The 14,366-nt window shown below is 36.9% G+C and overlaps 1 protein-coding gene across 1 annotated transcript in view; it reads left to right on the top strand.

Moving 5' to 3' along the window:
• The window catches only part of LOC119648010 (acetyl-coenzyme A synthetase), a 29,644-nt gene extending 16,839 nt beyond the window's left edge, over positions 1–12,805 (top strand). Inside the window, exons 2-6 of the mRNA XM_038049410.1 lie at positions 5,070–5,808; positions 5,869–6,023; positions 6,188–6,356; positions 6,418–6,607; positions 10,760–12,805. Of these exons, the coding sequence (XP_037905338.1) occupies positions 5,070–5,808; positions 5,869–6,023; positions 6,188–6,356; positions 6,418–6,607; positions 10,760–11,208 (1,702 nt within the window). The 3' untranslated portion in view covers positions 11,209–12,805. The remainder of the gene's footprint in view (positions 1–5,069; positions 5,809–5,868; positions 6,024–6,187; positions 6,357–6,417; positions 6,608–10,759) is intronic.
• The last annotated feature ends 1,561 nt before the right edge of the window (positions 12,806–14,366 follow it).

The following is a 14,366-nucleotide window of genomic DNA, read 5'->3' as shown; positions in this document are numbered from 1 at the left end:
TGCACGTGAATTTATCATATTCTAAGACGTGTATGACGTCGGGTATCGAAGCGAACTCATATAAACGGCGGAGTTGAAGTTTGGAAATACATATGTATATCAAGGAATATTTTAAATTGGAGTGCGGGTGAGTGAAGTGGAAGGGGAAAATCGTAAATAGGAAATTTCTCACAAAAGATGAACACTTTATACCCGAAGCGTTCAGCTTCCGGTTTGCGATTTGTTACTTATTTACAGGCCTAATTTGTAAGTGAATGTCGCGTCAACCAAATGCCATCCACAACGTGGAGAATAATACAGAATACAATACAATTTAAAATTAAGGTTTATGGTTGTTTCCAGTCGTCTGATTTGTTTCAATTCGATTTTTTAATAATATTTTACTTACTGTTAACATATATATACCATATATGTGTAATATATTAATATATGTTAGCAACCTCAACTTTATTTCACCCCTCCTGATTTACTTAAATATATTCATATTACGTGATTATGCTTCCCCTAGATTGAAGGAGCGGACTCTTTTCAGAGTCCTGAACTTTCTGGAAGCCAAATTTTGTTTACTATATTCTTGGGGCTCTTAAGTTTGGCCAAGTATTTATTGGCACAATACTCAATCTGCTTCACTATTTTTCTAGATTATAATATGTAAATCTTTATGGTGTCACAGAAATACTACAGAGCAGTGGGGATGAACCTTAAAAATTTACACTGAGATCGCGCTAGTAGATTAACATTGAATGGTTTGGCAGAGCCCATAATTGAATCCTATTTGTCCATATTGTTTTAAGGACCAATATGTAGATCAATCACCTGCTGCGTAGGTTGCTGGTTCTTTGTCCCTATGTGGCGTTTCCAAGTGGCCCTTTTATTAAGGTGTATTCTTATGTTGTTGATTTTCACTTGAAGACGACAATTTTTCATAAAGTGGAGTTATGTGAAATTAATGTTGCATTATCGTCAGCAAAACAGAACTGATGTGTTGCCTTCTCTTCCGTTTCCCTAACTTAGCTTCTTTCAGATAGTTGATCATTTGTCCTATGTAGGGGCATGGACAATTCTCGCAAGAAATTTTTTAGATGTCACATTTTTTCGTCCTGTTTCTTAGGGCCTATTTTGTTACCCAACAGTATTTTGAACATATGATTCCTACTAGATCCTAACACCTCAATGCATTCTTTGGCCATGATGCGTCGTAAAGAAAAAAACATTTCTGTCTAACATATTACACAAACTCGTTTTATGGCTTTATTGATTCAAGGTTGTCACTTGGTTATATTCCTCTTGTTTGTTGTCTCATAATTAAACCACTTTGTGTTGATATGTGTCTGTAAGATTTCATTTGACTGTGGAATAGCCAGTGTATTTAGAAGAAAACAATGCGCACACAAAAAGCTGTATCAGTGTCCTGATCATCCAAGAGTGTCGATTAAACGATTAAACAAGCGGGTGAATATCATCCCTTTTACAGATCTCTTCAGCTATTTTGGGCAACGTGCTTGAGTTTTTGGCAATTATCTCTCTTGAATTTTGTCGATGGTTACAATTTGGTGACGAATGTATTTGACCTTTGCGGCTTCATGGATTTCCTGAGAAGGTTTGAAAGTGGCTATAGAAACTCTCAATTGAAATTTGATTGGAATTCTGGAATTCTTAACATGGTGACTTTTACCCTTGCTGTTTGAAAAGTTTATGGCCGTTCTTTGTGATCGACGTATCAACGAACGTCCGTCCTGTCGCCCTCTATGCTTTTGAGTGTTGGCCGACAATAAAAGACAATGAACGGCGTCTTGCGGTAATGGAGACAAAGAGGTTACGTTGGACTAGTGGCGTGACACGATTTGATCACATCCGAAATGAGGATATCCGCGATCGTTATGGGGTTGGACCGATCGTAGAAAAATTGATGATGAAATGATCGTTAGCACAGGCTCTTCGGTGATATAAGATACTATTGGTGCGGGCCGGTATCTGGTTGTGTAGCGATGACATTGCTACTCTTAAGGGGGTCATCCCGTGTGTCGGGTTGGAGAAATCGATTTTTTTTTTTTGCATGAATTGTATCTATATATAGTGGAGAATATGTGGGCAAAGGGATTTTCCGATATTCCAAGTCGTTCAGAAATCACAGCGTTAAACAAGTAAGGAGTCTGCAGCCGCGGCTAGAGTACTCGATGAGAAAGAGCGTCGAATCTTGTTTTACCTGTTAGTTTTTTACCTGAGCCTTATAAATTCGAACACAGCTATAAATATAAAAAGATGGAAAACCAATCAATTGTCTAAACTTATTTGCTGTTTGGAATAAAAAGGATAATCCATTCTAGAGTGAGCATTGAAAGGCTTTCAAGCTATACTCAGTTATATTTTGTAGTAACTATTGTGCTGTTTGTGTGTTCAGTGATTTTTTTAAATGGATCGTACGAAGGGAGATTGCTTTACCGTTCAACGTCATGCTCGCACTAAAAAACGAGTATTTCATGGGAATCGATACTTATCAGAAAAGAAAAAGGACTTCACATCAACATCAGCAAAGTAACTTTTAGCAAGCGTGAACATGGATGTTTGAATTGCGACAAGTTTTGTATATTGTATATTGGATTTTGCTGGAGTTTTCTCCGGTAATTTTGCAAATTTTTGCAAATAATAAAATATACGTAGTAGTAAAAAAGGAATGCGTAGGACATGTCGAGAAAAGAATGGGAACAATGAGTCGTTAAATGCATTGATCTGGACTTTCGCTCCTAAACACCCTCATTCTGGGGCCAAGGATGTAGAAATAGTCACTTTTCTGGCTGTAATTATTTTCAATGAAGGACTCAATGGCATTCTCAAAACCTAGTGAAAATGGGATGTCAAGTTGGTCACATATGTCAGGTTTATGTCGACCGCCGTAAAAAAGCGCGAATTTGGCGGTCCGAACGACGATCGACTGACCTCTCTAAAAGAGCCAGAATTGAAACGAGAGAGCAACAATCGGCCTTGTAAGACTTTTTTGAACAAACGGAGGGTACTCTCTATGGACCAGGTACAGCAGATTAATGCTGAGTTAAAATTTTACTGTTGATAATCACATTTAAATTTTCAAATGCGTTTTTCTCGAAACTGCATCTTGAAAATCGGCTGCCACCATAGCTCCAAATCTATCCAACCAAATTCTTTGAAATTTTCACGACTTCTTTAATACATATTTCTACGGTCCGCAAACTAGGATAATTGCAATCGGACGGGTAGTTTTTTTTTTATTCATAAAAAAAGCCGTAAAAAAACACCAAAATCCAAAAAATTAAGTTTAAAAGCCCACCAAAAATTGACCTTTTAATATTTTCTAATTATCCTAGTTTGCGGACCGTAGAATATTGTCCACATTAAAATTCCGTTTAGTTTTTTTTCTTGAGATGAACACAGCGCCCTCTAGCGTGGCAGCAGAAAAACACCTTTTTTTGGAGATGGGTGCATAAATTGACCCGTATTCCAAAAATTAGCTACGATATCAAGCTGAAAAATTTATGACATATACTAGAGATATCAATAAACATATGGTGAAAAAATCACGTTTCTATCTTTATCCAGTCCTCCAAAATAATTTTTCAAAAAAAGGCAAAAAAAAACGGCCTTCACACGGGATGACCCCCTTAATTTGAGTTCTATGAATTTTACTGCTTTCACCAGTACCGTGATTTGCTCTCGTTGATTTTCGGATTCGACATGGAGTTGCTTATTCTTCTGACTGAGTCCCATGTTTTTCCAGATAACGAAGTTCTGGCTACTCATTTGTTCGAATGGCATAATCCACTCCCATGTTCGGCTTTTAGTACGTGATCGGATGGTAGGATTTCGATCTCGCTGGGACCATCACTTGTTTTACAACGCTTGGCCGTTCACATATGCTGGCTAGTTGCGGGTTAACGACTTTAGAATTGAATACAATGAAAAAGTGAAAAGAAAGCTAGTGAAAGTGACTAATGCACTGAATGGGGAAATTTTCTGTGTCGGGTTAGACTAGGAGAACTCAAGAACTTGTAGATTTTTAAATATTAAAATAATCAAAAATTCTGCAGAGTATGTTATTGTATATTTTTTTCTCGTTATTTATTGTCCATTTTGGACGTCTCGTCAGAATTAGAAATTAGCATTGCTTTTGCAAATGCAGTCTGTCAAAAACTTTGTGTTGGAGCTAACCTAATAGAGAATGCGTGTAAAATCCGCTTAACAGAACGTCCCTTGCTCAAATTTTGGTATACAGTCTATTCTTTGTTATTCTTGTCCCCATTTCATAAAAAAACCGTACTTAACTTTCATTATCATTACACTTAACGCAATGCAACTGATAAGTCAGCAGTAGCGGGACACGCACAAAGCCAAACATAAACATCCATGACGCAATTGCTTTTTGCAAAAATTCACTTGGCAAAGAACGTTTATGAAGACACCAGGCATATGCAATAGAGAGCTAAAATACATACAATAAATTAAATATTAAAAAGACATTAAGGAAAAATTGGGATAGTGAGACAGATCAGGAAGCTCAGAATGCATTGAGAAGGGCCAATCGATCTAGATATTGGCATCTGGCAGCGGAGGACGAGACCCGCGAGTTATTTGATTTCGAGTGTCATTGAGCAAGCTATATAATATATAATTAGGTTAAATGACCTGGTTGGAAAACCTTATGGTTTATATGTTCTGAAATGGGAATAGTAGAATATTTCAAAATATTGATGCTTTCACATCTTTATACTTCGCAATTACGCATTTCACTTCAGATTAGGTAGTTGCTTTACAGATTAAGTCATCCGTACAACTTCTAGATTGATAAGCTTTATTATAAATTAAATGTTTTATGAAAAATAATTTGGTGAATGCGTAGCAGGGTCGTATTTCGACCTTAACAAGCATATTTGAATGACACAGAAAGTGATTCAAAGTTTGTTGTGATGTATTCTGCTTACATCGAATCTCTTTTCAAATTTCTAATCTAATATATTTTACGTAAATATTGATTGCCGATAAGAAATCTATAAGTCATAATGGTTATTAGTAATGCATAAAATATACTTTTTTTGCAGGGAAGGAAACCATCCAGAGGATTACTCAAAAGGACTGACTTATAGAAAATTACTCGAGGAAGTATGCCGATTTGCTAATGTCTTGAAAGATCATGGAGTTAAAAAAGGAGATTGTGTTGCTCTCTACATGCCCATGATATTAGAGTTGCCAATTGCCATGTTGGCATGCGCGCGAATTGGTGCTATACACTCTATTGTTTTCGCTGGATTTTCATCTGATTCTCTAGCTGAAAGGATGCATGATTGTAAGGCTAAGGTCCTTATAACGGCAGACGGTGCTTGGCGGGGAGAAAAGCTATTATACTTGAAGGCTACCTGTGATGAGGCTCTACATAGATGTGAAGAATTGGGCCACAAAGTGGAAACCTGCATTGTAGTCTCACATTTAAGACGAGTGACACCATGTGTAGAGGACACTCCGGAAGAGGATATTCCAATGACAGATGACCGTGATTTTTGGTGGCACGAAGAAATGGAGGATAAAGAGGCCGCATGTTACCCAGAGTGGATGGCTGCAGAAGATCCGTTGTTTATGCTTTACACAAGTGGTTCTACAGGCAAACCTAAGGGGGTGTTACACACGACAGCTGGGTATTTATTGTATGCCAGCACAACGTTCAAAATCGTATTCGACTACAAGCCAGGTGATATTTATTGGTGTACAGCCGACATTGGTTGGATTACTGGCCATACTTATGTTGTATATGGTCCTTTAGCAAATGGTGCTACGTCTGTGATGGTAAGTGGAATGATTTCTCATGACAACGACCGAGTGTATTCACGTTATATTTTCCAATAGTTCGAAGGCACTCCTTTTTATCCTGACAATAGCAGATTCTGGCAAGTTATCGAAAAATACAAGGTTTCTCAGTTTTACACGGCGCCAACAGCCATTCGTGCTTTAATGAAATTCGGAGAAGAGCCAGTGAAAAAATGCAACCTTTCAACCTTGAAGTGAGTTTCTCGTTTAAGTTTCACTATTCAGTTCCTTCCATTAGTGCTTTTTATCAAGTAAAATGATTATTCTAAGCAGGCTTTTTAAGAAGTTAACTATTTCTTCTATTTAAATATTCGAGTAATCAAAAAGATAATTGTGTCTTGTTTTATTCTGCTTGTAGAGTTCTAGGAAGTGTTGGTGAGCCAATCAATCCGGAAGCATGGCTTTGGTACTATCGTTATATTGGACAAGAAAAGTGCTCAATTGTTGACACTTTCTGGCAAACCGAAACAGGAGGTCATGTCATTACTCCACTTCCAGGTGCAACGCCGATGAAGCCAGGATCCGCAGTAAGATTTGAAGATGTCTAACCTCGAAAAAAGAAAAACCAAAATCTCTTTACCTTTTCAGTCGTTCCCATTCTTCGGAGTGAAACCAGTGTTACTTGATGAAAATGGAACAGAAATAAAGGGAGAGGGAGAGGGTTATTTAGCATTTTCACAACCATGGCCAGGAATGATGCGAACACTCTATAATAATCATCCCCGTTTCGAAAATACGTATTTTTCAAAGTTTCCAGGGTACTATTGTACAGGAGATGGTGAGTAATAAATGCAGATTTTACATGAAATTTGGTTAGGTTAATTGCATAAGCATGGGTAATTTTTTCGCACGATCAAAGGGCCGCGTATAGCACGATACGGTGTACCATGTTATGCTTGTAGATGGTCATTTTTAACAATATTGATTTACGTGCTTCATATGTACAACTGAATATAGACTTAGATTTGCACACAAAGTGTGAAAAAAGGAACCTTCGGGACATTGCAATGCTACAGTAAAGTTTTTTAAGGTTTAATGTAAACCACATTGAATTAATGCAGGACCAAAAATGATAATTATATGATTGCCATAAACCCCAAGTAAAGCATAGTGCGTCAACGATACCTGACTGTCATCGTTATCAATTGTATTGTGTTTTAGTCCCCAGGTGTTTCCGAAAAGTTCGTATTTTTCCTCCACTGTTCTGTACCATATAGTTCTGGGGCGACACACTCGCTGACCATTGTGGAAATTGTCGCCCTTTCTTCAAATATACGTGAGCTGATCAACACGGCCTATATGTCGTTGATTCTTGTTATGATATTGGGATAAAAAAAAATGATTATTTATTTATTTATAAATTCTCTGCCAAAGCCAACGTAGTCCAGATCCTCTCAAATGCGAGCTATTATAAAACAAACAACAAGCAGTTCTGTCCCCTAAGTGTCAACTCCTTCGCTCTGCAAAATCTATAATAAAAGCATATATGCTGCTATTTTATAAAAAAAGTAGAAATAATCGTATAAATAAAGTAGAAATTATCGTAGTGGTCTCCGTATTGTATAACATCGCCGTTCCACCTCTGAGGCAATCAGGAACGCTGAAACAGCAGTAAAGTAAAATTGTTGTATCGAACGTCTACTACGTCTGCTGTTCAACCATATAGGCAGATGCAATTTTTTCCGTTCCCGTATCCTCCTTTTAGAAGCTCTGCTAAGCCCCAGGTTGCCGACTTCCATATTCACAGTAAATAGTAATGCCACTCGACTCTTTCTAATTATAGTTCCGCGATTAGGCCTATTAAGACCATGGTCATTGGGTAGACTCTCTTTTTCTATGGGGGATCAGCTTCATTAAATGCTTGTGACTGAGGTGAAGCGCGGCAAACAATTTTCCGTATTGCAACTGAGTGTCCTCGACGGTCGTTTGGCTGAAACCTGGCTGATACTCACAAATTAGTTCCGAATGCTTTAAACTTTTTAGTATATAGTACTTATATGTTATTACCATAAATCCCTATGTGGGGCATAATCATCAACTGTCAATTTGCGCCATTGTTACCGGTTTCCAGTAATGCCTAGGAAGCGCATAGTGCGAGATGCCTTTGCAATTTTCACATAATAGTTTTTCCACTTTATTGTGACTACAATACCCTTGATGGTAATATCCACCTCCTTTATGGACGGAAATCAGGGATACAGTCTTAACGTTGCAAAGAAAATTCCTTTGTTGACGCCGATGAACTTTGAGGGTTTATGAGGTCTAAAGGGCAGGACGCCCATATTTTGTTTATCAAGTCACTCTCGGGAATTATACTTCCAATTTTGTCTTGGCAAAGGTTAGTTTTCCCTTGAAAATCATCCTTAAATATTCTCAATACTTGAAACGTTCATCTGATGTCGTTTGTTACAAAGTTATTGTTTTCTTGTGTCTAAGCATGATGCCTTTCTTCACTCTGGTAGGCCATTAAATATGTTCTCAGTGTGCCTCGTTTTTGTCTTGTTGTGCTACTTGCATCCATTGTCGAACCAATTGTTTCCTTCCGCCGGGTTTCTAATTCTATTTCCTGATCAGTGACATTTTTAATTTTATCTTTACTTTTCTTTCAATTATCTTTGATTATCATCTGAGAACTCATTTAGATGTGAATGTATTTTCATTTCTAGAGATAACATAGATTCACTCTGGAGTCTATCAGAAACGAAGTTTTCGGACAGATGGGCTTTTTTGCATGAGTTGTAGATACATATATGACATCAATAGGTGGTTTTCACTAAATTATAATCCGAGCTCCAATCGTCTTAAATTATGCTGACGTCAAATATGCTAGTTGCCTATTGTTTTCAGCTCAATTGACTTGATTAAAGGTCTGGCCGCGAAGATGCGAGAACTATATCGAATTGACGACCATATTTCTGCTGCATACGAGATCAATGAGGCGCTGCCCTTGTCAATCTTTGTATGAAGTAGCCGTTGTTCCCCGGTGCATTACCTTATTGTCGACTTTGGCCCCAAGCAATATTTTAACATCATGAATATAAAAATTATTGAAGCATTAGAATTGATGGGCCACCTATTCAATAATTTATTTGGAGTGCGCATAATTTTTCAATGATAGGCCTGAATTGAGGATTCATTTTTTTGTCAACTATACGCCTCCAAACTCTCGCGTCTGTCTGTCTGTCTGTCTGTCATACGCACTTTTCTCAGAAACGACTATACTGATTGACACGAAATTTGGTGAGAAGGTGGGAACTAACGACCAGCCATGCAGATACATGCAAAAGGGGGGTGTACATTTTTTTCACCGAATATAGTTATGTTGGGTATCAAATGAAAGGTCTCAATTAATACTTTTCGATGCTCGTTTTAGTTTTGACATTTGATAGAAAATCAGGGAGTGGGAGCGGTCAAAAGTGATGATTTCTTTAAAGGACCCATTCTAAGAAACTACCCAACCGAAAAATCTGCAAAAATCACCAAGCTGCCTCTATATGGTGACCTCAAAATATTCTCCGCATCGATATCTGCTCATATTAAGTTAATAATAGTATATTACTATATTCTTGAGGAAACTGAGTAAAAACCTCCCTTAAGTTTATCCTAGAGTTATAAAAATGTGTACTAGTACAGAATATAATATAAAGCATGGGATAATACCCAAGTTTGATGAATCATACTATTACTAATAAAGTTACAGTAGCTCAAAGTTGACTTTACTGTGAATACACTCACAGAAGAATCAAACAAAACCTTTCATACCTGAAGCGCCCAGCTTCTGGTTTCTCGACTTGTTGAAGACATGTGATTTCTCATCCAGGGACAGGCATCGCACGTTTCATGTTTCAATAGAATAGTCCGGGGTTCTTTTACGAGTTGCCTTTGAGTCAATTCAATCCGAGCTCTTCTATCAGCTTGCTGAACGTCGACGAACTCTCAACCTGGATGAGCAGGTCAACATTTTGTAACTTTTTTGACGAAAATTTTAGATTAAGCAGGATTTAGTATGGTGAAATTATTCCATCCATACTGAGCTGCAAGTTTTACTGGAAATATAATAGTATTAGATACGTTACCTCAAGCCCTTTTCTTTTACCTGCTTTTGTATCTCGGAGTTCCAGAATGATGTGAATGATGCTAATGGTGGTTATTGCAGGAGGATTCAGAGTGAGAAGCGGCCTGCTCTCCGTCGATGAAACTTTCGAGGTATTCTTTAATGCGTTCAAGAATTAAGCTGACATTACATTTTGGATTATCCTATAATGGTTTTTGTTATAAATACAATAGAATAAATAAATCGGACGTGGAATGTGAGCACTTCCTAACTTGCAGAAAAGTTTTGAAAAAACTAACTGTTTAGATTGGAGGCGAATACTAATGGGATTTCTCCTATCAATTATCACGCTCTTACCATTAGCACTAAAGAATGGAATGTGGAAATGAACTTATAATTGGTTGAAATTAATAATGTTCTCCATACCACTGGTGCTACCAGCAGCTTCCACATTCTTAGTAGTTTTAGCGACCTTAAATGGGTAAACGTCTGGCAATACGTCAGGAAGTGAAATAGATTCCCTATGCTAGTCATATAAGGAAAAATCTGCTTAGGTCAGCAAAAGAAACGCACACTACAACTTGTTGATCGTACAAGCAACGTTTATAAGAAACTGTCTACGGGTTTTCGAACTTACTTTATATAAAATGAATGTTTATAGAATTTATTATTTAGTGTTTTATTGAATCATTTTCCAAGGGACCGAAAGGATTTGAACCCCCAGAAGCTCTCTGACCATTTTAGTATGCAAAATCAACAATGCTATGATCACTAATTGAATATTTAAATTTTTGTATTTTTCAAATAAAACACATTTCAATTGGATTTATTAATGAATCTACCGAAACTCTCTAAAAAGATCTCTACATTTTCCAGGTGCTCGTCGTGACTCTGATGGCTACATTTGGATCACTGGTCGTGTAGATGATATGTTGAATGTTTCCGGTCATTTAATGTCAACTGCCGAAGTAGAAGCAGTTCTCACAGAACATGATCAAGTTTCGGAAGCTGCTGTTGTCGCCAGACCACATCCAATTAAAGGACAATGTCTATATTGTTTCATAACACCAAATCAGAATGAAGTTTTCAATAAGAAGCTAATAGATGAACTAAAGCACTTAGTGCGGGAAAGAATTGGGCCATTCGCTCAACCAGACGTAATACAAAATGCTCCCGGACTACCGAAAACGCGTTCAGGCAAAATTATGCGCCGTGTACTTCGAAAGGTAGCTGTGAACGACCGCGATGTAGGCGATATTTCTACCCTAGCTGATGAAGCAGTTGTAGAGGAATTGTTTGCGAACCGGCCTAAAGAAGCAAAATAAACTGCTTGAAATTTGAATAATTTTTAGTTTTAGAATGCACCTCAAAGTAACGGTAATGTATTGTAATATTTAGTGTTTGTGAAATGAAAGGTACAAGCTAAGAGCTAACATGAAAATATCCCAATTTGCATTGTTTATATTTATGAATTTGAAGATAGCCTTGAAATATAGTAAGATGAATATCAAAGACTTGGGAGTGAAGGTCCTTTTACTGGCCTGGCAGAAACCCTTGTTATGGGTTCATATCAAATTTGATATTAGTTTATCATAAGTGGCCATATAACATAGCGTAATATGAATTAAAATAGAAACACTCCACAATTCAACATTTTTCTCATATTCTTAGCTAACAAGTTGAGCTTCCCTTATTCAAAAAATATGTAAATTTATTTTTGTATTACTGGAATTTTCACCGCATTTTGTTTAAATTGTTATAAATCCACGCTATCTTAATGGCATAGAACAAGTAAAAATGTTTTTTATATTATAGATATACGCAATGTATATTCAGAAAGTATAAAGTCCGATGAATTACTCGATTGTCACTCTGATCAGACAGAGAAATATTAGAGGAGCTTAAATACGATTGATTGAAAATTCCCTTAGAAACAATACTGCTTTATGACAGCTGATACTGTAATCTAAATATTCGAAATATCTACATGCACGTGCTTGTACTAGACAACGGAGCAAAACAAAAATACCGTGATTATATCAAAATTTACTTTTCTGAGAAAAACGCAGATAAGAAACACACCTCCAAAGAACCAATTGATTATTTAATCGTTACGACTTTGAGAGCATTATCTTTAGAATATATAATTATATTATTTTTATAGAGAAGTCTAAGACAAATTACTTACTAGAAAGTAACTCTCGATGTATATTTTGTTGTTCAGTTTTTGAAATTCAAAGGGTGATATATTATTTTTGTACACATGTTTGTTATCAAATGCACACTCTACATTAGATGAATCTTGCATATATTATACATATAAATGGAACAATCTAGAATTAGAATGTATGTGCTTAGATATATCATGTGGGTGGATTATGCGCCTGTGATTAAGGTGATATATCAGATTTCCGCCAACGGGGTTAATTTACGGCTAAATTCTGAACGTTTAAATTTTACTTATGCTCAGTAATTGAAAGGAGTCACACAACGATAGAACACGGCACAATATTATATTTTTAATTCTCTATGAAATGAGAAGTTAATTATATTAATATTATATTTAGCCATTTCTGCACAAATTTCATTTTAAAATACTCGAGCATAATTCAAATTGGAAAATGTGCAAACCACACTTACAGTAAACAAACAACCTATATGTAGTTGTTGTTTTCTTTTCAACATTTTGAAATACAAATTTTTCGTTATGTTTAGTTTAACAAGTTGTAGTTCAAATATGCACGCCTTAGAAATTCTATCATTCCTTCATATTTAATGTTCAGACATACAAACAAACTTCATAATTTAGTTTTTAAGTGACACGTACCTACATAGGTAAATGTACCTAATGCTATTTATTTTTGTAACAACAACAATTTATTTTATTTTTGTGAACATAAAAGTACGCGCTCACATGGAAGACGTTATTTGTTTCATTCAGATTTCCACAGGAACACATACACTACATATTACAGGAGCAAGGGCAGACCTAACATCCATGGATCGGCTATAAGTTACGTTCCAACGGCTGTTGCAATGTTCTTATCCAATGTATTTACACTATACTTACCACAGTATTCAATCTAAATGCTAAATGCTCAATTTTATTCCGTTCTTCCTCGTCGTTTATATTACTATATGTGATATATTAGGTTGTTGCACAAGAAATGGCCGATTTGGTACTATGATAAAATTTGAAACGACTGTAAAGCTTACAAAAATTTATTTAATTAATCAAAATAGTCGATTCAAAACACTTCTCCTAGCGAGATACAGGAGCATGTATGCCAGTTTCGTATAAGTCCAATTTTCGGGTGTTGATAAAATCGTGGAAGACAATTTTGATGGCCTCTTCATTCCTAAATTGTTTTTCCGCCAAAAAATGATCCAAATGCTTAGAAAAGTGGTAGTCGGTTGGCGAAAGGTCCGGTGAATATAGTGGATGAGGCAGAGTCTTATACTGCCATTCGAACCGTTGTTCTGGTTACATGAGGTCGTGCATTGTCGTGAAGGAGTATCACACCATCTCTGTTGACTAATCTCGGCCGTTGAATACTCAACTTTCGTTGCACTTCCTCGAGTTGGGCACAGTATTTCTGCGCATTTATCGTTTCTTCAGGTGCCAAAAAAGAATAGTGGATAACTCCAGCTATAGACCACCAAACAGTCACCATTACCTTCTTCGGATGGAGGCTCGGTTTCGGCATATGCTTCGGTGGCTCATCAGCATCTAGCCATTGTGCTGATCGACGACGATTGTCGTATAATATCCACTTTTCATCACATGTCACTATTCTGTGCAAAAAGGGGTTGCTTCTGTTGCGGGAGAGTAAAGAACTGCAAATGTCCATTCGAAGTGCCATGTTTTGCTCTGTAAGGGCATGCGGAACCGATTTGTCGAGCTTTTTCACCTTTCCAAGTTGTTGCAAGTGCCGGGAAACTATCTAATAGTGTACGTCCAGTTTCTCTGCAATGTCTTTCACATACGGACGTGTGTTGGATTCGCAGCTCGTCGTTGTCAATCGATGGTCCTGGATGTCCACGTAGCTCACTTTGAACGTTTACGTCACCTGACCGGAATGTTCGGTCCCTTATCGTACCAGCTCCAAATGCGTTGTTAATGTTCCTGGTCGCCTCCCCTGCTTTATGACCGAGTTTGAACTCATAAAGAAAAACCTTTGAACTGCTTTCGCATTGTATGGACTGGACATACTAGAAGCTGTTATTCGTTCGACCTTGTTAAAAAAGTGCGAGGATTTCGGCCCAAAGTCCTCCTTTCTTTCTTGTCAAACCCTATAGTCGAGTTTCTGTTAATTAGAAGCAACCTGAAGTGCCCGTAAGTCCCATTTTAGTAATGATTTATTTAGATGATTGACACATGGCGAAAAATATGAGAAAAAACAATGACTGTAGGATCAGATTAAGGAAATAAACCATTGTAAAATTCGTCATGTAAAATTCCTCAGAAAAAAAAAAATAAATT

Source organism: Hermetia illucens, chromosome 2 (genome assembly GCF_905115235.1).
Source record: "Hermetia illucens chromosome 2, iHerIll2.2.curated.20191125, whole genome shotgun sequence".
NCBI classification, from domain to species: Eukaryota; Metazoa; Arthropoda; class Insecta; order Diptera; family Stratiomyidae; genus Hermetia; species Hermetia illucens.
Note: the sequence above shows the minus strand (reverse complement) of the source record. Positions and strands in the feature narration are given on the sequence as shown.